This window comes from Oncorhynchus gorbuscha, linkage group LG12, assembly GCF_021184085.1.
Source record: "Oncorhynchus gorbuscha isolate QuinsamMale2020 ecotype Even-year linkage group LG12, OgorEven_v1.0, whole genome shotgun sequence".
Taxonomy (NCBI): Eukaryota; Metazoa; Chordata; class Actinopteri; order Salmoniformes; family Salmonidae; genus Oncorhynchus; species Oncorhynchus gorbuscha.
Genome location: NC_060184.1, coordinates 14,411,667 through 14,434,509, shown reverse-complemented (window position 1 = coordinate 14,434,509; position 22,843 = coordinate 14,411,667). Strand labels below are relative to the sequence as shown.

The following is a 22,843-nucleotide window of genomic DNA, read 5'->3' as shown; positions in this document are numbered from 1 at the left end:
GCAACAACACCGCCTATGGGCACAAACCCACCGTCGCTGGACTAGACAGGACTGGCAAAATGTGCTCGTCTCTGATGAGTCAAGGTTTTGTCTCACCAGGGGTGATGGTCGGATTCGTGTGTATTGTTGAAAAAAATTGCTTGACACCGAATGCTGTACTCTGGAGCGGGATCGATTTGGAGGTGGAGGGTTCGTCATGGTCTGGGGCGGTGTGTCACAGCATCATCGGACTGAGCTTGTTGTCATTGCAGGCAATCTCAACGCTGTGCATTACAGAGAAGACATCCTCCTCCCTCGTGTGGTACCCTTCCTGCAGGCTCATCCTGACATGACCCACCAGCATGACATTGCCACCAGCCATACTGCTTATTCTGTGCGTGACAGGAATGTCAGTGTTCTGCCATAGCCAGTGAAGAGCCCGGATCTCAATCCCATTGAGCACGTCTGGGACCTGTTGGATCAGAGGGTGAGGGCTAGGGCCATTCCCCCCAGAAATGTCAGGGAACTTGCAGGTGCCTTCATGGAAGAGTGTAGTAACATCTCACAGCAAGAACTGGCAAATCTGGTGCAGTTCATGAGGGGGAGATGCACTGCAGTACTTAATGCAGCTGGTGGCCACACCAGATACTGACTGTTATTTTTTATTTTGACCCCCCCCTTTGTTCAGGGACACAATATTCCATTTCTGTTAGTCACATGTCTGTGGAACTTGTTCAGTTTATGTCTCAGTTGTTGAATCTTATGTTCATACAAATATTTACACGTTAAGTTTGCTGAAAATAAACGCAGTTGACAGTGAGAGGACGTTTCTTTTTTTGCTGTTTATTATGTGTCATGACAGTGTTGTGGCCATATGACAAGTTATGTCAGCTGTTATGACGTATTATGACATGGTTATGACCATGTTATATGTTATCTTTACTTGGGTGTCAAGTAAAGTGTTACCGTCTTTTTAAACCTCGAATACACCACAAGTTTGCATTTTCTGCTGTGAATTTTCTCCTGGCGCAAACCCAACCAACTTCTTTCTCTCAAAAATGAACTCTTCAAACAAATCTGCTGGGTTGAGACATTATTTTGTCTTTGAGGGGAAGTTACGCAATAAACTCCTCCTTGGTCTTCGGTTTCTGATATCCTCCGTTAGATGTGTTTTTCTGGTTGACAGTGTAGCCTCCCTCATCTTTCTTCTTCATGTTATAGACCATGAGTGTTAACAGGGAGGCAGCCAAGGCCAGTCCCACCACTCCTCCTGCAATAATAGCTGCAAAGAGGAAGAATAAGAAGGTTGGGCTACTTGTACCTCAGCGCATCTGTCAGTTGATATGGAGGAAATAATATACCAAATAATATACTCAATAAGTTGGATGTTACCTGCAAGAGCTTCTTTGTTTGCTAGAAGACCCCCACTCTTTGCCACATTGCCAATGGCTGATCCGTTGTTGTCATCTAGTTTAGGCCTTTTGTCAAAGGTCAAGTCTGAGTCCTCCTAAAGACACAGAAAAGATGGGATACTCAGACGTTTTTTCACCTCTATCAAGAGAGAACATATTTTGCTCATAGTGAATTCTTAAAAGACTAATCAATTCTTAAAATACTAAAATGACCTACTGATATTTTATTTCTGGTGTTGTCTGTCATGATAATTGGGACGGCTTTATCCTCTTCATCAATGGCATTGAACATTAAGTCATCTTCACTCATTGTCATTGTAAATGTTGAGATAGTGGTAAGCCTCACTGAGCCTTTGGACACTGAAGGGAGTGGAAGCAGAAATGTTTACTAAGAAATGTGAAACCCACAGACATAGACAGACAGACACACACACACATACACCCTGACACACACAATGAATAGGATTACCTTCTGCCCGTTCCCCTGAACCTGAGCCAGAACTTTCCAGATCATGTCCCGATCCATCCAGGTCTTCTGGAGGAATAGAATACTGAGTACAAGGAAAAACAACACACGTACAACTTCAGTGTGGAAATGACCCCAGAAGTCCAACATAAGGCCATGTCCACAGAAGCCAATAACTGTGTACCTCTATTCCAGTGTTGTGGAGTAATAAACTATATGTAGTTCAACTAGTCATTTAATTACATTTTACAGTAGCTTGGTGGTAGTTGAACTAAATTCAATTCTAGGTTGTGTTTTCATTAGTTATTTACTTTTTTGCCATGTAACGGTGTACAGTGCATACGGAAAGTAGTCAGACCCCTTGACTTTCAATTATAGGCTCAAAATGGCCAGAAACAAAGAGTTTGCTGTTCTGTGAAGGGAGTAGTACACAGCGTTGTACGAGATCTTCAGTTTCTTGGCAATTTCTCACATGGAATAGCCTTGATTTCTCAGAATAAGAATAGACTGACGAGTTTCAGAAGAAAGGTCTTTGTTTCTGGCCATTTTGAGCCTGTAATCAAACCCACACATGCTGATGTTCCAGATACTCAAGAAGTCTAAATAATATTGTTTAAAAAAAAATTGCAAAATAATCCCAAAACCTGTTTACATTTTGTCATTATGGGGTATTGTGTGTAGATTGAAGAAAAACAAATGTAATATATTTTAGATAAAGCTGTAACGTAACACAATGTGTATGCACTGTATCTAACTACATATATGCACTTTTTTTTGCAAAAACAAAATATCACTTGAAACATAATTGTGTTTAATAGGCTAAATTCCATATTGTTAACATATGACCCCAAAGTGATCTGTTCTTGTGATTTGTAGTCTGACATTTCAGATTTACATATAATTTTTCAGAAAGTAGTGAACTACCTTTTCATAGTCACTTTAGTGAAGTAAACTATATGTTTCTTTAGGATAGCTTTAGTGTGGCTTAACTTCTTCCAGTGTGAAGTAATTGGTAAACTATACTTTCAGAGTAGACCCCCCTTCACTGCTCTGTATCATTACCTCTCACTGGCGAGGAGGATTGTCACAGAAACAGAAAACAAGGAGTATTTATCACATTTTCATGGTAGTTTTAATGATTTACTGGTTGAATAGTATTTACAGGGTTAACTTTCATGCAACCCTTTGATACCATGTCATACTAGATTAAGGACTGCAAGAGGAATGGCTAAAACAATATTGTCTCAATAACACAGAGCTGTGAGTCAGCCAGTGAATCATGAGGTCTGAAGTCCAGTGCTACGCCAACAACTCGTCGCCCCACCAGCAACACAACATGGCCGATACGTAATGACTCAGGACGAGGCACTGCCGGCAAGCTGCCACTGTCCTATAAAAACACCCCGAGGGGACAATACATGGACTGTAGGGACAATAGCAGTGGCTGGATTTTTACAATGTAAATGAGTGTCAACACACTACAGATTAACCCAGTAAGATAACAAACAGAACATTGGATCTTTTGTATGCCAGGAAATGGTTGGTAGAAGAGTGATTCACAACAGAAACCCCCATGAAGTGTCAGACAGAATCGACTGAGTGACTAGAGCCTAGAACTAATAGGGGCATCAATTTGGAAAATAAAATGTTTAATTTTATGTTTCTTATGACATTGTTTTACTAATTGAAGATATAGAATTAGGCCAGGATTTTCTCAGTATCATGGTGACATCACCAACTTCACTCCTGCAGCCCTGTGAAATTCATCTCTTCACAATAATGGTTAGTGATGTACACTCAGTTTAATCCATGACAGTATCACCACATGAACAAACACTTAAAATGTAACAGTAATCCTGCTTATTGAGAAGAAAAATGACACAGATGTACTTTTCAGATCGGAATCTTACAATTTTTCACCAAAAATGTGTATGTGATTGAGTGGAGTCCATACTTTGTTAGGAGGCTTGGTCAAAGGTACACAAGTTGTATTCAAATTCCATCCCTTGAAAGCCTGTCTGAGAGCTGATCCCCTAGCCTATCAAAATATTAATGAAGTTCAACTGCCTGATATCTTATCAGTTAATGCATAATTGGTGTTAGGTCTAATGATACAATTCCAATGGCATATACTGTAAATACTTACTTCTTAACTTTGCATTGATGGGAATGGGATTGTAAGTACGCATCTCAAGGTAAAGGCTGAACCTGTTGTAGTCGGTGTTTGTGACCAATAACATTTGATTTGATAAAATTCACAAGCAATCGATCACATGGTATTCATATTTCAAGCTGCATATATATCCCAAAGCCAATGTTCATTCACTGCAGTCATAGCAAAGGCAACCAAGACAAGTACACTGCACAAATCAACATTCATGACAAGTAAATGACATTAACATGAGAAGTATACCAGTCTACTCACAGATGTGGTTATTGCAGGTAAACATGTGCCCATAGCAAACAGTAAAGTGGAAATCACTAAAGTCCTCATTGTATCTTGTCGTCTGCAGTGATTTTATTACTACTAGTGTAGGTCTTAAAATGTATTTTCCGTCTCAATGTAGTACAGGTGTACGTTAAACCTACCTGTGGCGGGATTCAAGGCCCCGCCCTCTGTTTACAGAAGCAAATAGTGAGAATGTCAGAGTCGGACACAGGATCAGAGGAAGAAAAATCTTGACTCAAATGAAATCGTGTGCTCTGCAGAATGTAGACAGACATTCAGCAACCGGTTTAGAAACTACTTTAAAACAAGTGATATTGAAAATGATTGAGTATAAACTGGAGACTGGCAAGAAGCACCATCTACTGCTCAAAACAGGTGATAAGCAGGTCAGTTAAATCCAACTTTATGTTCCAAATTCAAGTACTGTAGTTTGCGCAACACCAACTTCCTAAAAGATGATATTGAAATAACATTAAAAAAAGGCACAGAAATAAATGATCAAATGTTAGAACGGTTTAATCATACAGCCACAATTCTGCTTCCAAAAAATGAGTATTTTTTTCTTCATCTAAATGTCTGGAAATGTACATAAGGCCACCTGAAAATGTACAAGACTTTGACAGTGTGACAAAACTCATATGTTCATATTTATATAATTGACAATATCTTACATTTCTTTTGCTTACAAGGTAGTAGCTGTTCCAAAATACAGCACTCTTCTGTACAAAAATAATTCTGTCATATCCTGTGAAGTTTCCATGGCAGCAGAGGGGACCAGAAGCAGCCTCATTTTAAGTACAGAGCATTGGTGTTCCTTTAAAACTGTCACACGTCAGAAAGACAATATAAACAGGAGACGTTATAAAGCTCCGCATACAAAACGAGGCCGACCTTTCTCATAACAGATTTAAAACAAAACCATGTCAGATCGAGAAGCCATAAAAAGATTGTTTTAAAATAACGCTTGATCAAATAAAACTGTATACATTATATTTGAGGGGAAAGGAGTGATGAATATACACACACATACATCAAAATGCACATTTAGGCAATTTTTCCCCCAAAAGTGTAAAAGACATCCATTTACAGCATCAACGTTTACAAATGTACAACTGTACAGACAAAATAAAAAGCATCACTACCAATTTATCAAGGCCTGTCAAACACCAATTAAACTTACACACTTATCAACTGCACATATACTACACGTATTCTACAATTATTCATATGAAGCAAAAGCCATTACTACTAGCGTCACAGAGGAGTTGTGTAGCTTTTTAGATGGCCCCACTACTCACCCCACCTAATTCACTTGAATATTCAGACCAGAAGAAAAATTAAAATGAGGAATAACTAAATTAAAACAACCTCATGACGGTCGTTCTCGCATAAAACCATCCTGTTATTTTTCCTAATTTCATTCCCAATTCTACCCTCCGCTTTACATACTTGGGATGAGCCACTTCAAAAAGTTTTTTTAAATAAAAACTTACCCCAAGCCCCCTAGCCAAAAAAGCAACCATTTAATATTTACTCATACACAAAGATGCTATACATTTTTGCTAAACTATTTCTACGCAAGAGATGAATATTCAGTACATAAAGATACCGCTTCTAGGGCAGTGTTCATCTCAAAACTACAAGACAGATAGATGTTCCACAAAACATGATAAAGAAATCAGTCAAGTTATTAAAAACCTGTTACAGCATGCCTATGCTTACCCCCCCACCCCCCACCCACACACGCCCCCGCTACGGTCATTTACTGTAAAGATTACAACCAAGTTACACTTCCACTATACAACCCAACCTTGTGCTCTGCTTTTGAAAGAGAATAAACGTCCACGCTACCCGTGTCTGCTGTAAGCCCAAGCAGCCATTGAATGATCTGCGAGAAAAGGAAAGACCGTATAGGTGGGATTTAGTGGAATCACTGCTTACAGATGCAACAGCATATGTGCACTGTTGAACAACCATGCCATTTGTCGCCCGGAGCCGACTAGTCAAATCAAGCAAACAGTGTGAGAGAAAGAGGAGGTCAGTCTGCGGAAAAACAGAGGCATGCGGCGATCACAAGCCGGCAAGTGGATGACACTCCACTAAAGATGAAGCACAAAGCATTGTAGGTGTTCAAGTAGAGACCAGTGGATGACTAACTCATTGGCACGAGAGACATAGTAATCGTCAGTGGGACAGATGAGTTTCATAATCTATCCATACTATGCAGTGCAAGAAGTAGAAATGGATCCATCAGCTGCTTTGGCATTGGGATCATTTTGTGGTAGTAGAAAGATAATTGTATATATATATTTAAACACCTGGCTTTTAATCATAACAGCTGATAGTAGTAGTAAGTCTGGGTACAAAAACAAATGAAAAATTGTTTAAAAGGATCACTCAAGTTCGGCCTTATAAAGTCACTTGCTGGTGTAATTGTAAGAATTGTACATTATCAGCAAATGCGTTTCTTTTTTTTTTTCTACAGAGAATTTACAAGGTAAAAAAACTAAATGTACAGGATTATATAAGAAAAACCAGCCAGTTACATCATAAACAAATTGTGTGTGAGGGGGGGGGGGGGGGGCTGTGCTTTAACCAAGAGATTGCCTGCAAAACTGTCTGCTACCCTCCATGGTGGCCACAAGCACGGAGGGTAGCATTAGAGTTGCAGGGGTCAGATGTCACAGCATTTCACAGGTGACGTTTAAATCTTTTTGGTAATTCAGAGGGTGTCAAAGGTCAGCCCTGATGGCTCAGGAGCACCTCTTTACATAACTAGAAATAAGGTTAGGGGGGGGCAGCTCCTACTCTGGCCTTTAGTCAGTGGACACAGAAGGCAGGACTACATGAGGCCGTTGGTGGGCCCTCCGATGGGCCCCAGGTCAGAGCTACTCTTCATGTAGTATTTCTCTAGCTTGGCCAGGATATGCTTGCCGTAGGTGTACTTGCGCAGGGTGGCGATGTGGGGCCGGATCTGGGGGAGCAGAGAACAAAGATTAATTATACCATTTTTGGTGGGACTGGACCAATGAGGTTTAAAAGTTGTTCTCGTTTTAATTTAAAAAACAATGCAGTCTGCGTTCCACTTAAAAAGTCTGCCATTGAAGGATACTAAAACAGAAAAAATGATGGGACAGCAGTCTGGTCAACATTCCACATAATACTGGACTTCACAGAGCACGTGATTAATTAACAATTAGAACAACTTCAGAGTATCCCAACCATGTTGCACCCAAAATCACCAACCTTTGGTCGTATGACAATAAATTAACCTGAATAAATGAACCTGGCTTAAACTATTCTGATTTAAATGAACAGGTAATAGGGGGGATGTGCTCACTAGGAACCAAAGCCAAGCAAACAGGCCAAAACGGGACTAACCTTAACTTCTCCAATGAGAAACACAAATTTTCGTAGCAAAATGTTTCCCGTTGTGAAACGTATTGCACGAATGAATTCACCTCAGAGACGATGGTATATGGCAACCCACCTTGTGCATGATGATCTTGCGCTGGGCGGGCTCGGCCATGTCGATCATCCGCTGCACCACGTAGTTGGCATACTGGTCCTTCATCATGGTGTACAGGGCGCTGTGGGGGCCGTCCTTCTGGCAGCACACCTCGTCAATCAGCAGGGCCCGCTCGGCACGGGACGAGTGGATCACGCACTTCTCCACCACGTTACTGAAGGAGAGACGAGAGAGGCTACATGGGCCGGTGTCTTGGACAGTCAGCCTAGTCCTGAACTAAAAACCAACTCACTGGAGAATCTACATTGAAAACCAACCCTAGAAGTCTGAGAATGTGACTTGTCTCACTCAGTGGAGGCACATCTCTATGGATCTCACTCCCACCAGCTATGAAACTGTATATAAAATGAAGACAGCCCTGTGATTAGTAATGGGAGAACGAAAGGGTTTTGCCTTACCTTGCAAATTTGTGCTGGCTCAGGAGGAGCACTTTTCCGCGGACCTCTGCCACAATTTTGCTCTTATCTTCGGGTCTGCCGTGCTCCAGGACATGCTGGATGACGTAGTTGCCGTACTGATCCTGCAGAGGGCGATGGAAACAGAAGACAGTGAGCGTGTGTGGGATCACGTTTCCCATTCCCCACAAAGGAAAACAATCAATTACATAATCTTATAACGGCATTTAGTTCACCCCCACTATAGATTCAATCATTTACAGACATTTGAGACAGATTTTCTTTTGACAGAAATCTAGCATGACAACCCCCGCAGAATTGTATCAATAGCACCACATCCATACCACAGATTAAGGTCAAAAGACCAGAGAGAGGCTAGTGATTCGTATGGGACACAGGCCTATACAGGTCCACGAGCAAACAGCTGCATCTCCCTTCAGGGATGGCTGATAAGACCGTTATGGTTGTGAGGGAAAACAACCCAATACACCTAAACCTGTGCAGGAAGACAGACACTGAAACTCACCTGACCAGATAATAACATCAATAGTGCCAACATTTGACAATCTTAAATGATGACAATTCCTCACGAAAACAGATAAATGCCAAAATGTTACAACTTCAAATCATTATTTCTCACTAATGCTTTAAGATACAAATGTGAAATATAAAGTCAACATATATATTTTTTAAGTACATGTTTTGTCCTGGTTTCTTGGGGGGGGGGAATATAAAAAATAAAAAATATAAAAAAATCACCCATGAGTATCATGCCCCCCCCCCCCCTATTTGATTTACAAACCTCCCCCATCATTTGGCATAATTGCTCTACATGGTCTGATGGACTTTACCCCTAAGTTCCAAGAACCACAATTGAGTTCAAAGCCTATCAGACAATCCATGTCAATGTTGGGGGAGGGGGGTCCAAATTTTGGCAAAACAAATGCTGTCGACTTAGGGAGTCTTTCTACCAAGCAGTGAGGAATAAACATCAGAGAAGGAAGAGAGCAGGAGGGAGGGGGAAAGAGGAAGAATCAGGAGGCACCCGTGACCTAAGAGAGTGATTATCTAAACAGAGAGAGCCGAGAAGTAGGGTGCTGTGTATCCTCTACATGACAGAACAGATTGTTTAGAAGCAAAGGAGAAAGAAAAAGTGGCGAGGGAGGAAGAGGCGTGCTCTTGAGTTTAGAGGAGGAAAGAGGCCTGCAAAAGAGGGTTAGAGAGTTTAGTGACGGTAAAAAGGCATTTACTGTGTTAAAGCACACTGGTTGTTGAGAGAGAAAGAGAGAGAGGGGAGGGAGGTGACACGAGGACAACGTCCGCGTGGGAGGGAGGCGAATTGCTCTGACCTTAAACAGTGCGTCGCTGGAAACTGTATAATATGTTTTGGGTGTCATCTCCAATGAAACGCCTTGATATTTCTAGATGGAATAAGTGGGGGGAGGGGGTAAAATTAACATAGGTCAGAGGTAGAAATCATTGACAGAATTCATATACTTATCCTTATCTATCGTTAACTGACAGGGCTCACAGTCATGTTCGTTAGGCACCAAAGGGAAGAAAACCTACTGAAACAGGGAGGGACTGCCGGGACTTGTCCAAAGAGAAATCAGACACAACCCAGGCTACACAGCAACACTAACAATGAAAACGTCACAAGAACTACAACACACACACAAAGCTCATCACATTGTATCTGGGTGACTTGGGCCAAGTTATGAGGAGACCAGGGGCTTAACTGGCTGCACTTACCTGGCCGAGCTGCTCAGAATGCTGGTGCAGCTCCTCCAGGATGGGCAGGGTCTGCTCCTGTGTGCAGTGCTCCAGGATCCTCTGAATCACCCTGCAGCCGTAAGGGTGGGTGGACAGCACAAACACCTGCAGGGAAGAGACAGACAGCACACCTCAACAAAATGGGTGGCAGGATCCCTCAGGTCTAGATAAGTGGAAAATAAAGTAATGCTTCAGATAAATGGAATTAAGCAAAACATTGATTAAAGCGTAGAGTATGTTGTCATTAACTGAATTAACTCAATGTCGGTGTGAAAATTTGTTCAATTTAAAAAAAAACACTTGAAAAGGGCCAAATGGGCCAGTCCATACATTGAATCCTAAGGAGAAAACATTTCTACTGTGCGTCTGGGTCAATTTTCAACAGATTAAGATTTTCCTGAAACGGGCAGGTAAGAACAGATTTTAGTTTCCAGTTGTAAAAAGTGTTGCTGCGGAGTGCCCTGCTGAACACGAGCCTAGCTACTACACCTATAACTAGGGGTGCGTTTTGTAAATTCACTCTGGCTATGTACTCCGATTTCAGAGCACTCTCGTCTGAGTGTGCCAGCGCACAGAATATACTAATGAATTTACAAACGCACAACACCTATTGAATATGGCCGTGTCAGTAAACATCAGCAAAAAAACAAACAAATTGTTGCCAACAGAATCTCTAATTTTCTGTTAATTTTTTCTTCCCATTGCGTGCCCTATTGAATGAGCTCTCACCTGGCCCTGGAAGGCGTCGATGATGAACTGCAGGGCCTGGGGCTGGACACACTCGATACACTTCTGCACCACATGGTTCCCGTTCTGATCCTTCACACACTTCAGCACGTGGCCGTCCAGTTCTCGTACGATGTCACTCTGAGGAAGGGGATAGAGGGAGAGGAGTCATCTATCCATCCCTCTCTCACATCAATCTATCCATTTTCAACCCGTCTAGGTCATTCCCATAGAAATTGAGTCATTCTATTATTCTGCTTCTATGGTACATACATCCATTCTCTTCCTTCTAGTGGCTCATTGATAACAATCTAATTTCTACCATAGTCCTTAATGTCAAGGGCAATTTCAAAGAAGCTTAATTAAGGCTTTTCAAAGTGGACCAAAAAGGTCACAGGATCATATTACACAGGTTTCTATCCATCCACCATGCTTATCAGAACTTATCAGAAGACAGCAACTGATAACCCTAGGGCTACGTCATGGTCAAAAGTAGTGCACTAGAAAAGGGAATAGGATGCCATTTGGGATGCATCCTAGAAGCAATAAAATAAATCTAATGAGAAGTGAAGATCCCACTTACAATTACCTGCTGGTCAGAGGAGATAGACTCCAGGGCCTTCTGGATGACCCGGCAGCCGTACATCTGCAGGGCCAGGGGCAGCACGTGGCCTCGGATACGCGTGGCCAGAGCCAGCTTCTGATCCGCACTGCCAAACTGCAGAGACAAACAATACTTCAATGACAGCGACTTGAACGTTTGTTCGTTTTGATTGTTTGCATTATATAATGTCCAGTAATTTAAAACAAATGCTCTTATCCAGATAACTACTTTAGTGGGATACACTTATTGTATGGTTAAGATAACACAATTAATATTGAACCTGAAAAAGTAAGCCCCAAGCTGCAATATCGGTGCTAGTAAAAAAAATAAAAAAAATTGAATTATCAGACACGTGCTGGTTGAAAGCACACTAACAGTTGGTATTTGAGGTCGACCGATTAATTAAGGCTGATTTCAAGTTCATAACGGAAATCGGTATTTTTGGACACCGATTTGGACGTATTTTTGGTGGGTTAACTGCCTTGTTCAGGGGCAGAACCACAGATTTTTACCTTGTCAGCTCGGGGGATTCAATCTTGCAACCTTACAGTTAACTAGTCCAATGCTCAAAGCACCTGCCTCATTGCACTCCACGAGGAGCCTGCCTGTTACGAACGCAGTAAGCCAAGGTAAGTTGCTAGCTAGCATTAAACTTATCTTATAAAAAACAATCAAGCAATCATAATCACTAGTTAAACTAGTAATATCATCAACCATGTGTAGTTATCTAGCGTGTCTTGCGTTACATTTAATCGATGCGGTGCATATTCATGAAAAAGGACTGTCCATGCTCCAATGTGTACATAACCATAAACATCAATTCCTTTTCTTAAAACCAATACAGAGAAGTATCTATTTTTAAACCTGCATATTTAGCTAAAATAAATCCAGGTTAGCAGGCAATATTAACCAGGTGAAATTGTGTCACTTCTCTTGCGTTCATTGCACGCAGTCGGTGTATATGCAACAGTTTGTGCCGCCTGGCTCGTTGCGAACTAATTTGCCCAGATTTTACGTAATTATAACATTGAAGGTTGTACAATGTAACAGGAATATTTAGACTTAGGGATGCCACCCGTTAGATAAAACACCGAACGGTTCGACCATATTAAATGACCAAAGGCTGGCATTTCTGTGTGTTATTATGTTACAATTAAGTCTATGATTTGATATTTGATAGAGCAGTCTGACTGAGCGGTGGTAGGCAGCAGCAGGCTCGTAGGCATTCTTTCAAACAGCACTTTCGTGGGTTTTGCCAGCAGCTCTTCGCTGGTGTAACCAATGTGAAATGGCTAGCTAGTTAGCGGGGTGCGCGCTAATAGCGTTTCAAACGTCACTCACTCTGAGACTTGGTTCTACACCTGCATTGCTTGCTGTTTGGGGTTTTAGGCTGGGTTTCTGTACAGCACTGAGAAAGCAGCTGATGTAAGAAGGGCTATATAAATAAATGTGATTTGATTTGAGTAGTTGTTCCCCTTGCTCAGCAAGGGCCGCGTATTTTATGGAGCGATGGGTAACGATGCTTCGAGGGTGGCTGTTGTCGATGTGTTCCCAGTTCGGAAGCTATACTGTTACTCTGGCAATATTAAAGTGCCTATAAGAACAACCAATAGTCAAAGGTATATGAAATACAAATGTGTGTATAGAGAGAAAGTCCTATAAATACTATATGAACTACAACCTCTTACCTTGGAATATTGAAGTCTCATGTTAAAAGGAACCACCAGCTTTCATAGGTTCTCATGTTCTGAGCAAGGAACTGAAACGTTAGCTTTCTTACATGGCACATATTGCACTTTTACTTTCTTCTCCAACACTTTGTTTTTGCATTATTTAAACCACATTGAACATGTTTCATTATTTATTTGAGGCTAAATAGATTTTTATTGATGTATTATATTAAGTTCAAATAAGTGTAAATTCAGTATTGTTGTAATTGTCATTATTACAAAAAATAAATTCTAATAATAATCCCCAAAATATTGGCAGATTAAATCGGTATCGGCTTTTTTTTGGGGGTCCTCCAATAATCGGTATCGGCGTTGAAAAATCATAATGGGGTCGACCTCAAGTTGGTATGGTATGATCCAATGATATCACAAGTATCCAGAGTGGCATTGAATCTAACCCGACAACTTTGACCAGTTCCCACCTCAAAGAACTTCTGGATGACGTAGTTGCCAAACACGTCTGTCATCAGCTGGTAGGCTGCTTGCAGGATCTCCCCAAACACCATCTGTCTCTCTGCTGGGGTGGCTCTCTCCAGCTTCTGTTGGATGAACCTGGATACAGGGGGGGAAGCAAGAGAAAGAAAAGGAGGAAGAGGAGTTAAGAGCAACCTGAGCATTACAGTGATAAGTGTTGTTTTTCAACAGCATGATTGGAGGGCATAATATGCCGCAGAGGTTGTGTGAGTCTATGTACCACTGTGTGTGCATGCGGCGTGAGAAAATGCATGTTCATTTTATGTGAGTGAGCTTGTGTACGTGAGAGAGACTTCGTGTGTATGTGTGTGGTGTGAGAAAACGAGTTCATAGTATGTGAGAGACTGTGTCCATTCAGCCGTGCGTCTATTCGTCACCCACCTGGAGCCGTGCTGGTCCTGGGAGAACTCCACCATGTGGCCGGGCAGGTCACGCAGCTGCAGGTTGGGGAAGCGGTTGTTGCGGAAGTCCTCCAGCAGGCGGCTGCGTCCGCTGGGCATGACGTCTGAGCGGCTGTAGCGGGGCCGAGACGGCGGGAATAGCTGGCTGCTGGAGCTGAACAGGCTGGAGGTGCCCCCCGCACTGCGGTACTTGGCCTCCGCGCCGGGCGCCGCCGAGATGTAACGCCCGCTACCGTTCGTCAGGCCGCCTGGAGGTTGGGAATACCGGGAGGAAACAAAGGATGAGGGGGCGTTGCCATAGAGATAAGATTTCAACCCTCAGTACGTAGCTTGAATGGGAATTCCCCATCTGGTCACTATTTCTATGCGTGTCTAGCCATCCACTTAGAGTGGTGTTGAGTTAAGTGAACTAGACAGATAATGTGAGAGAGACATCTCCATATGGTGCAAAACCATTTCATCATTTGAAGAGTGACTGACAGGGTGGCGACAAAACGTAATTGTGTATCACTGCATGAAGTTTTCTATCTGCCTGCCCATCTTATGTTCATGTCTATGCTCTCCAACGCATTTATTACACCTGGTCTTACCCAGGTGAAGGCTGGAGGAGGAGCCATGAGAGGAGGGCAGAGAGGGTGGGGGTGTGAGGGGGGAGTGGCCCGGTGTTAGGCCAATGGGACTGGGCGAGGAGTAGCCCAGGCTGTTGTAGAAGGGCTGACCAATGGGGGTGAGGCTGCTACCACCTCCACGCTTGTACAGGTCCGAGTTGGCCAGCAGGGAGTCCCGGCGAGACACACTGCTGCTGGTGGAGCTCGACACTATGGGAGAGAGAGATGAAGACGGGGAAATAAGGAGACGGGAGAAAGAAAAAAAAAGAGGACAGCAGGGCATCCAAAGAGGGGGGTACAGAATCTTTGGAAAATGCAATTAATTGTCAAGAGTGCATCACATCTTATGTATGCTTTTTGCCATATGAACAATGAACCTGAAGGTTCCTTCTCCACTAACCTGAGGAGCCGAAGCCTCCGAGCGCCGAGCCCAGGCCCACGCCCAGGGAGCCGCCGGCACCGCTGAATCCTAGAGACGAGGTGGGCGGTGGAGCCTGGGAGGTATGGGAGAACAGGGAGCTGCTCTGGGAGCTGGCCGGCACCGACCCAGAGCCGTAGAAGGAGCTGGAGGGTAGGCCCTGGTTCTGCTGCTGCTGGGGCTGCTGCTGGGGTTGGGACATGGAGCGGTACAGACCGTTGGGCTGGGGGCCTGACATGTTGTTGCCCGAGCCGGACGCTGACGCCGCAGCCGCTATATAGACAGAGGGGAGAAAGAGGGATGGAAAGAAAAACCAGGTCACCACGGTTCAGTATGGTGCCTATTTAGAGTAGACATGGGGTGGGGTGAGCACTATTAAAACTGCTGGATAGCCCTGTTGGTATGAGCAATTCATCCACGTCATTGTAAGATTGAGATTCGATTATAAAGCTTTGCTCAACTTTCACAAGTACAGTAATATTGTGTTCAAACTATCCACATGGCACTCATTCCACTAGCTGCTAAGCCACCTCCCATTAGGAGAACACTGGGCCAGACAACCCGTGGTACTCACCAGCCTGCGCTGCGGCCTGTGGGTTGATGAGGAGCGGGGTTTGGACCAGGCGGACGGGCCCTCCCAGACCACCGCGGGCCCCAGGGGCCATCACCAGGGTTCCGTTCTGGTCGTAGTAAGCGGCGGGGGCCAGCATCTGGTAACCTGGGTGGGCAGGAGACAGACAAACTGAGGGGAAACACACTGTGAAAACCAGCCTGGCGAGTGTGTGTTTGGCCTATGAAGTTGCGTGTGGTCTACGAAAGGGCTGAAGACGTGTTATCTTACTGCACCAGAATCAGAAGGGAAAGGCAGTTTGAAAGAGTGTGTACACAAACGTATTCCAGAGGGAATATTAGACAAGCGTTCATATCAAATTACCCCCCCCCCACTAAAGCACTACACAGACCTGTTAAGCCTGTTAGAAGGGGCTAAAGGGAAACCTCAACATAATGCTGAGAGTCAGTATAATATATTCACATGCTACTCTTCACCTCTCACCCCTTGGGTAAACTCCAGACCTGTACACGACTGGCTGTGTTGTACTTTTCACACTAACGCACCAAACCAAACGCTGCCTGCTCGGATATCCTCTTTTGACATTGTCCTTTGTTCCTGCAATTATGTGGCTGCTTAACCAGGCCTGCTCAGTAGAGCTTGGTTTGGCTCAGTAGTGTTCAAATCAAATTTTATTTGCGCCGAATACACATGCGCCGAATACAACCTTACAGTGAAATGCTTACTTACAAGCCCTTACCCAACAACGCAATAAAGAAAAACAAATAAATAAAGAGAATCAGTAAAATAACAATAGCAATGCTATTGTTACCAGGGGTTACAGGTACAGAGTCTATGTGCAAGGGCACCGGTTAGTCGAGGTCATTTGTAAATGTAGGTAAAAACCTGTGTGTGCTCAACTAACACTACTCAGTCACTGACCTGGCATACCAGCGTAGGCGAGGGCAGGGTTGGCGGCGGCAGCTGCTGCCAGAGACTCCTGCTGGCTCTGCTGGCCCTGACCAGGGGTGAGAGGGCGCTGGTTGTTCCCGGGGCGCATCACCTGGAGAGAGAGAGAGAAGATCAAGGGGTTACACCACAACCACACTTAAAATGACTTAAGTCATCTGAGGGAAAATGTACAAGATAAATCATGGTCACTTCCAATACACCTATAACGCTTAACCCTTAAATTAATTCTCTAGTTAGCTGCTGTTAATTGGTGAAATGCCTACCTGTTGCTGTCCTGGCCCCGGTCCTTGATTGGATCCCTGCTGGTTAGCGTTGTGACTGGCAGCCTGTTGCTGGAAGAGGTTGGCAGGGTACACGCCCCAAGGAACACCATAGTACTGGGGAGGAACCACTGTAGGCCCTAAGGGAAGGGAGTCCTCAGTTACTACTACCAAACCTGTGGTATGAACTTGCAATTCAATTTTATACAGAAGATTATACACTCACGAAGCAGTAAAGCAGCTTTTGATGACAGTACCCACTCAGAGTGAAAGAGGTGCTATGTATGAATACAGTTTGTGTGTGTGCTAACCGGCAAGTGTAGCTGCTGCGGCCAGTCCTGCAGCGGTGTAAGGGTCGGTTCCGGGGGGTCCAGTGTTGATGATGTATGGGTTTGGCACGAACGCGGGAGCAAGGCCGGCTGAAGAAAACCTCCAGTTAGCAGTGTGTCCAAATCGAATAACACATCATCCGATATCAAATTGCAGTCAAAACCACAACTACATTTAAAATATATATATATTTTTTCCAAGTATGGCATTCAGGACATTTTTACGTACAAAACATTCAGACGTAATACTACACCAATAAAAGGTAATACTACCCAATCTGGCACAAATATGTGTGTGTGCAGTTTGGAGGCAAATAATGAATAAATCCACAGTACATTACTGTATATAGTAATCAAAACTACAATCATAATTTAGGGGGTGCTTGTATTGTTGCTGGGCAGCAGCCAGGGTAGAACCTACCAAGGTGTTGTTGCTGGGCAGCAGCCAGGGTAGAACATCTAGAACCTACCAAGGTGTTGTTGCAGGGCAGCAGCCAGGGTAGAACATCTAGAACCTACCAAGGTGTTGTTGCTGGGCAGCAGTCAGGGTAGAACATCTAGAACCTACCAAGGTGTTGTTGCTGGGCAGCAGCCAGGGTAGAACATCTAGAACCTACCAAGGTGTTGTTGCTGGGCAAGCAGCCAGGGTAGAACATCTAGAACCTACCAAGGTGTTGTTGCTGGGCAGCAGCCAGGGCATACTGTTGCTGCTGGGCAGCAGTGAGCTGCTGGACAGTCAGATGGTTGGACCTCTGGAACAACTGGACAACAAACGGAACAAGTTAGACACATTAATACCCAAGCTTCCTCTACTCTCAGGGACAGGGAAGCAAACTGGTAAAGACTCAAAAAGGTGACGAACAACGTGCATGTTTCTGTGCATTTCAGATTTTTTTTAAATTACACACATTTGATCAATCTCAATATTCCTAACTATCCAAACCACAATAAACTTTATTATCCTGGGGTTGGGGAGGGGGGGGTTGCGTTGGACTCTTTGGTCTGGGTTTAAAGTTGCAGTACGTAACTTTTTGGAAGAGTCGACACAAAGAAAAGTGAGTTATAGATCTGTCACTCATTCAAAGCAAGTCCAAGAAGCAGATCCTCAAGGTAGATGGATTATTTTAAATATGTTATTGGACAATAAACAGATATGGCTTATTAACCTATACGGTCCGAATAATGATGATCCAAGCTTCTTTGAAAATATAAGAATTTAACACTAGACTCTATTATTATGGTGGGAGATTTTAATACGGTCTTATATAGCTCTATGGACCGGAAAAGAAATCACACTACAAACTATCACCCTCAGGCACTTAAGGAAATCATGAATGTCATGGATATATTGGAATTAGTGGATATATGGAGACTTAAATACCCTGACCTAGTGAGATATACTTGGCGGAGGCTTAATCAAGCTAGTCGTCTTGACTACTTTCTTATGCCATTCTCTCTGGCACCAAAAGTTTTAAAAGTGTTGCTAGGGGACAGAATGCGGTCGGATCATCACATAATTTACATATATATTACTCTTACAGAATTTCCACATGGGCGAGGATATTGGACATTTAACCAAAGCCTACTAGATGATAAATTGTTTAGAACTAGGACAGATTAATTTATAACTGACTTTTTCAGACATAACATAGGTACAGCCAATCCCCTTATTGTATGGGACACTTTTAAATGTGCCTTTAGAGGCCATGCAATTCAGTACTCATCTATAAAACAAAAGGACTTTAGATCAAAAGAGTCCATATTAACAAAGGAAATTGAAGGACTAACAGTACAGTTAGATAGCAATAAAAACGATACCATAGAGGCACAGAATAAGTTAGAGGAAAAACAAAAAGAAATGGAGGAACTTATTCCAGAAAGATCCAGTGTAATATACTATTAAAAAAAATCAAGCAAACTGGATGGAATATAGGGAAAAAACATACACCAAATGCTTTTTCAATCTTCAATATAGAAATGCTACAAATAAAAAATGTTAAAATTAAAACTTGTAACAAATGATGGATTCACCAAATTATATTTTGAAAGAGGAAGTACTTTAAGAATATGTTTGTGTTTCAGGCTCCTCCATCTCCACTGACTGAAACTAATTGTATGGATTTTTTCCCTAATAATATTGTAAAATTAACATCTGTACAGAAAGACTCATGTGAAGGCCAAATTACAAAGGAAGAACTACTTGATGCAATTGGGGCCTTTAAGGATGGATAAACTCCAGGGCTGGATGGCATAAATTAAAAAGAAAAAACGTTTGATATACTCAAAGGACCATTATTAGCATGTTTTAACCACTCATATATAGATGGTAGATTATCAGACAACCAACAAGAAGGTCTGATATCATTATTACTGAAACAGTACCCAAGTGGTATATATAAAGATCCAGTCCATTAAAAAAATTGGAGATCTCCTACACTTCAGTGTTGTGATGGTTTGCTTTATCTTGGCCAGGTCACAATTGCTAATGATAACTTCTAAACTAGCCTACCTGGTTAAATAAAATAAATGTTTAAAAAAACATTGCACACCAGGAAGAGAGTTGTGTTTGGCTAGCAGTGTTTCTTTCTGCAGCGGTGTTTGCAAATCGATTGATAAAAATCCTTATGATATCATTCTGTAAGGTAGACCAACTTTGCAGTCAACATTTAATTGGGAAGTTTTTTGGGGGAAAGCCACTAGATTATGCAGACATTAAAGTCATGCTAACTGGCTACACAACACAGAGGTGCACAGAAACAGGCGGTACTTCAGAAAGTTGCAGGAAATAAGAATCACTGATGCATTGTTTGTCGGGTTCACCAAGGGGTCATGAAAAGGTTTGTACCAAAATGTTTGATGTATTAGAATAATTGATTATGCTTTATTAATAGAAGGAGAGGGGTTATAAGACCCCTCCCTCACATTTATAGGGTCCTTGACTACAGATTTTTTTTTAAAATACATACATATATATACACACACACACACATTATATAGTTTTATAATTGTTCCACAGTTGTTTGCTCGCTCTCTTATAATGTGTGACAGACAGAACTCTGCAGGGGAGTGTGGGAGATAAGAGACTACTCAGACATTCCACAATAAATCAACTTTGGGGAGGGGACATTTATTGCCTAGCTTTTAGATAAACACTGAAATTCTTATGTTTGTATAGCTATGGATGCAGGGTTTTGGTCTCAGGAGTAAAAAGGTAATGACGTAGTCAGTTGTTTAAGAAAACAACTTGAGACCTTTTGTTTGATGCAGAACTTACTCAGAAACATGTGTGCTATATTCCTGTTTGTCAACTTTTGCATTAAAAGTTTTTGAATTATTTAATTAAAGAAAGCCATAATGCTAATTTCATCAATGAACCAATGATTGACAAGGACGAAGAAGAAACAAACCCTAACATGTTAATGAATTGTGAGAAACTACTGCAACAAAACTTATTTTCTAATAAGTTCAACACTTAACTTTCTGTGCTCAGTCAATGATTGATAGGACACAGACCCCAACCCACCCAAAAAACATTGTTCCTTCAGATCTCCAGGTCTATTGGAGATCAAAACGGCTCAGATCACCAAAAAGTGACAGGTTTACATCAATCTATGCACTAGAGAAATGTAGTCCCTCGTTACTACTTCCTGGTTCAACCCACCTGCTGCTGGGAGTTGTAGTCAAACAGGCCGACGGGGGTGCCGGAGGAGTCTACCTGGATCTGGTTGCCGGCGTAGTCGAACTGGAGTGACTCCACACCCTGCTGCTGCTCCATGTTGCCCATGTTCTGGGCCTCCTGGCTCTGGAAGTCATCCTGCTGCTGGGGCTTGTTCTGGGGCTGCATGGTCTGGTGCTGGAGGTGGTGTTGCTGATGCTGGTGCTGCTGGTGCTGGACCATCATCTCCAGCCCAGTCTGGCCGGGGCCCATCCTCTCCACCGCCTCGGTGGGGGGAGGCCTGGCGACTTCCTGGGGTGGGACTGGAGAAGGGGGGGGGGGGGTGACGGGAGCAGTACATGTGACGATATGGTCTTTGAGGCTTTGTTCACAACTATCTCCCTGCAAAGTCTCAGACAGACTGCCTTACAAATCGGTTGCTCTTTGAAGCAAAAGGATTCAAATGTCTAATCGGCATAATTCAAATAACTTTCATTTTCCAAAATGGGCTCTATGTGCGGTGACGGATTGGTAAATAAAATCTCAATGATAATTTCAAGACCCCCCCAATAACCACTAAAAATGTCCCATACTTGAAGTCTTTGCAGTCTCTGTCCATGCCATTGAGCAGGCCTCTCCCATTGGCCTTGGCCGCATCACTCTCCTCTCCCACTTTCATTTCTGGGCTCTTGTCCTCTTCAAACGGGGACGTCTGATCTTGGGCGTTACTATTCTCCCTCCCGTCCGGGTCAGCGTCCCCGCCGCCCTACAAAAGCAAAGATAAATCAAACATTCAGAAGGCTTGTTCCTCCAAACAGACGCAACGCTCCATCAGAGAACAAGAGGCTAGGCCCTAAGCAATAAGAATTTGATGTTACAGTTCTGGAATAACTCTAGACCTGACAATTTTTGTATCACTACTGAAGCCGATGTAGATCTTCTGTTGGTTCTGAGTGGATTGGCGTAAAGGGCAGAGAGCGAAAGAGACCTTGGCAGAAAGACTTACGTAGCCACCGTTCCTGTAGCGGCCATCCATCTTGTCCCCGGGGGAGGAGCTCAGGACGTACTCCACCATGCTCACGCCCAGGCCTCCGCCCTCAGAGCGAGGGGAGAGCACGGAGTTGGCGTCACCGTTCCCATGGAAACCCTGTCCGGGTCGTCGCTGCACCATGATTGGTTGGGACACAGAGTGATCTGTTCAGAGGAATAGAATAGACAGCCAGGAAGGTGAGACATGGAGATTGTCCTGGGTCAATGCAGAGACAACCCTTCTCAAATAGGAGTTTCAGCAGATTAAAAAAAAATAATAATAATAATAATTTTAAAAGCTATTTGCATGGTCTTCATGGTACCAGTTCAACTATGTATTATCTCTACGCACTAAAATGTTACACTATGCCTAGAAGGAAACTTTGATTTTGGGTTGAATTGGCCATTTTGTTAAAAGCACCATTAACTCTGAGCAAATAGAATTTTATAAAACAAGTAACTTAAGTGTAACTTAAAGTAATCCCCAGAAGTAATTATTAATCATGAGAGGGCCATAAACAATAACTAAACTCAGCAAAAAAATCATTTTTTCAGGGCCCTGTCTAAGATATTTAGTAAAAATCCAAATAACTAAACAGATCTTCATTGTAAAGGGTTTAAACACTGTTTCCATGCTTGTTCAATGAACCATAAATTCATGAACATGCACGTTGCTCGTTAAGACACGAACAGCTTACAGACGGTAGGCAATAAAGATAACGGTTATGAAAACGTAGACCCCTAAAGAGGCCTGTCTACTGACTCTGAAAAACACCAAAAGAAAGATGCCCAGGGTCCCTGCTCATCTGCGTGAATGTGCCTTAGGCATGAGGATTGCAGATGTGGCCAGGGCAATAAATTGCAATGTCGGTACAGTAAGACGCCTAAGACAGCGCTATAGGGAGACAGGACAAACAGCTGATCGTCCTCACATTGGCAGACCACGTGTAACACCTGCACAGGATCGGTACATCCGAACATCACACCTGCGGGACAGGTACAGGATGGCAACAACAACTGCCCAAGTTACACCAGGAACGCACAATCCCTCCATCAGTGCTCAGACTGTTCGCAATAGGCTGAG

The 22,843-nt window shown here is 43.0% G+C and overlaps 1 protein-coding gene and 1 pseudogene across 2 annotated transcripts in view; both read right to left on the bottom strand.

The window, feature by feature from the left end:
• Positions 1–802: 802 nt before the first annotated feature.
• LOC123990561 (syndecan-1-like) lies at positions 803–4,440 on the bottom strand. The gene is made up of 5 exons (XM_046291160.1): positions 4,283–4,440; positions 1,861–1,942; positions 1,609–1,751; positions 1,372–1,486; positions 803–1,261 (listed from the first exon to the last, which is right to left on the bottom strand). The coding sequence occupies exons 1-5, from the start codon at positions 4,349–4,351 to the stop codon at positions 1,095–1,097; spliced, it is 576 nt and encodes a 191-aa protein (XP_046147116.1). The 5' UTR covers positions 4,352–4,440; the 3' UTR covers positions 803–1,094.
• Positions 4,441–4,804: 364 nt separating this feature from the next.
• Positions 4,805–22,843, bottom strand: part of LOC123991502 — a 50,869-nt pseudogene continuing 32,830 nt past the window's right edge. The window contains exons 31-49 of the transcript XR_006830808.1: positions 21,737–21,924; positions 21,324–21,496; positions 20,737–21,053; positions 17,743–17,836; positions 17,058–17,165; positions 16,750–16,886; positions 16,457–16,577; positions 15,539–15,682; positions 14,947–15,237; positions 14,529–14,756; positions 13,919–14,186; positions 13,486–13,615; positions 11,313–11,447; positions 10,733–10,870; positions 9,983–10,108; positions 9,580–9,651; positions 8,234–8,355; positions 7,797–7,989; positions 4,805–7,280 (exon numbers count right to left, since the gene is read on the bottom strand). The product of XR_006830808.1 is annotated as an apolipoprotein B-100-like (transcript). The remainder of the gene's footprint in view (positions 7,281–7,796; positions 7,990–8,233; positions 8,356–9,579; positions 9,652–9,982; positions 10,109–10,732; positions 10,871–11,312; positions 11,448–13,485; positions 13,616–13,918; positions 14,187–14,528; positions 14,757–14,946; positions 15,238–15,538; positions 15,683–16,456; positions 16,578–16,749; positions 16,887–17,057; positions 17,166–17,742; positions 17,837–20,736; positions 21,054–21,323; positions 21,497–21,736; positions 21,925–22,843) is intronic.

Excerpts from the sequence above, each read along its gene's own strand:
- LOC123990561 (XM_046291160.1), bottom strand. The coding sequence starts at position 4,351 with ATGAGGACTTTAGTGATTTCCACTTTACTGTTTGCTATGGGCACATGT. Across the intron at positions 1,487-1,608 it reads ACACCAGAAATAAAATATCA|GAGGACTCAGACTTGACCTT; the intron begins GTAGGTCATTTT and ends CTGTGTCTTTAG. Across the intron at positions 1,262-1,371 it reads AAACAAAGAAGCTCTTGCAG|CTATTATTGCAGGAGGAGTG; the intron begins GTAACATCCAAC and ends TCCTCTTTGCAG.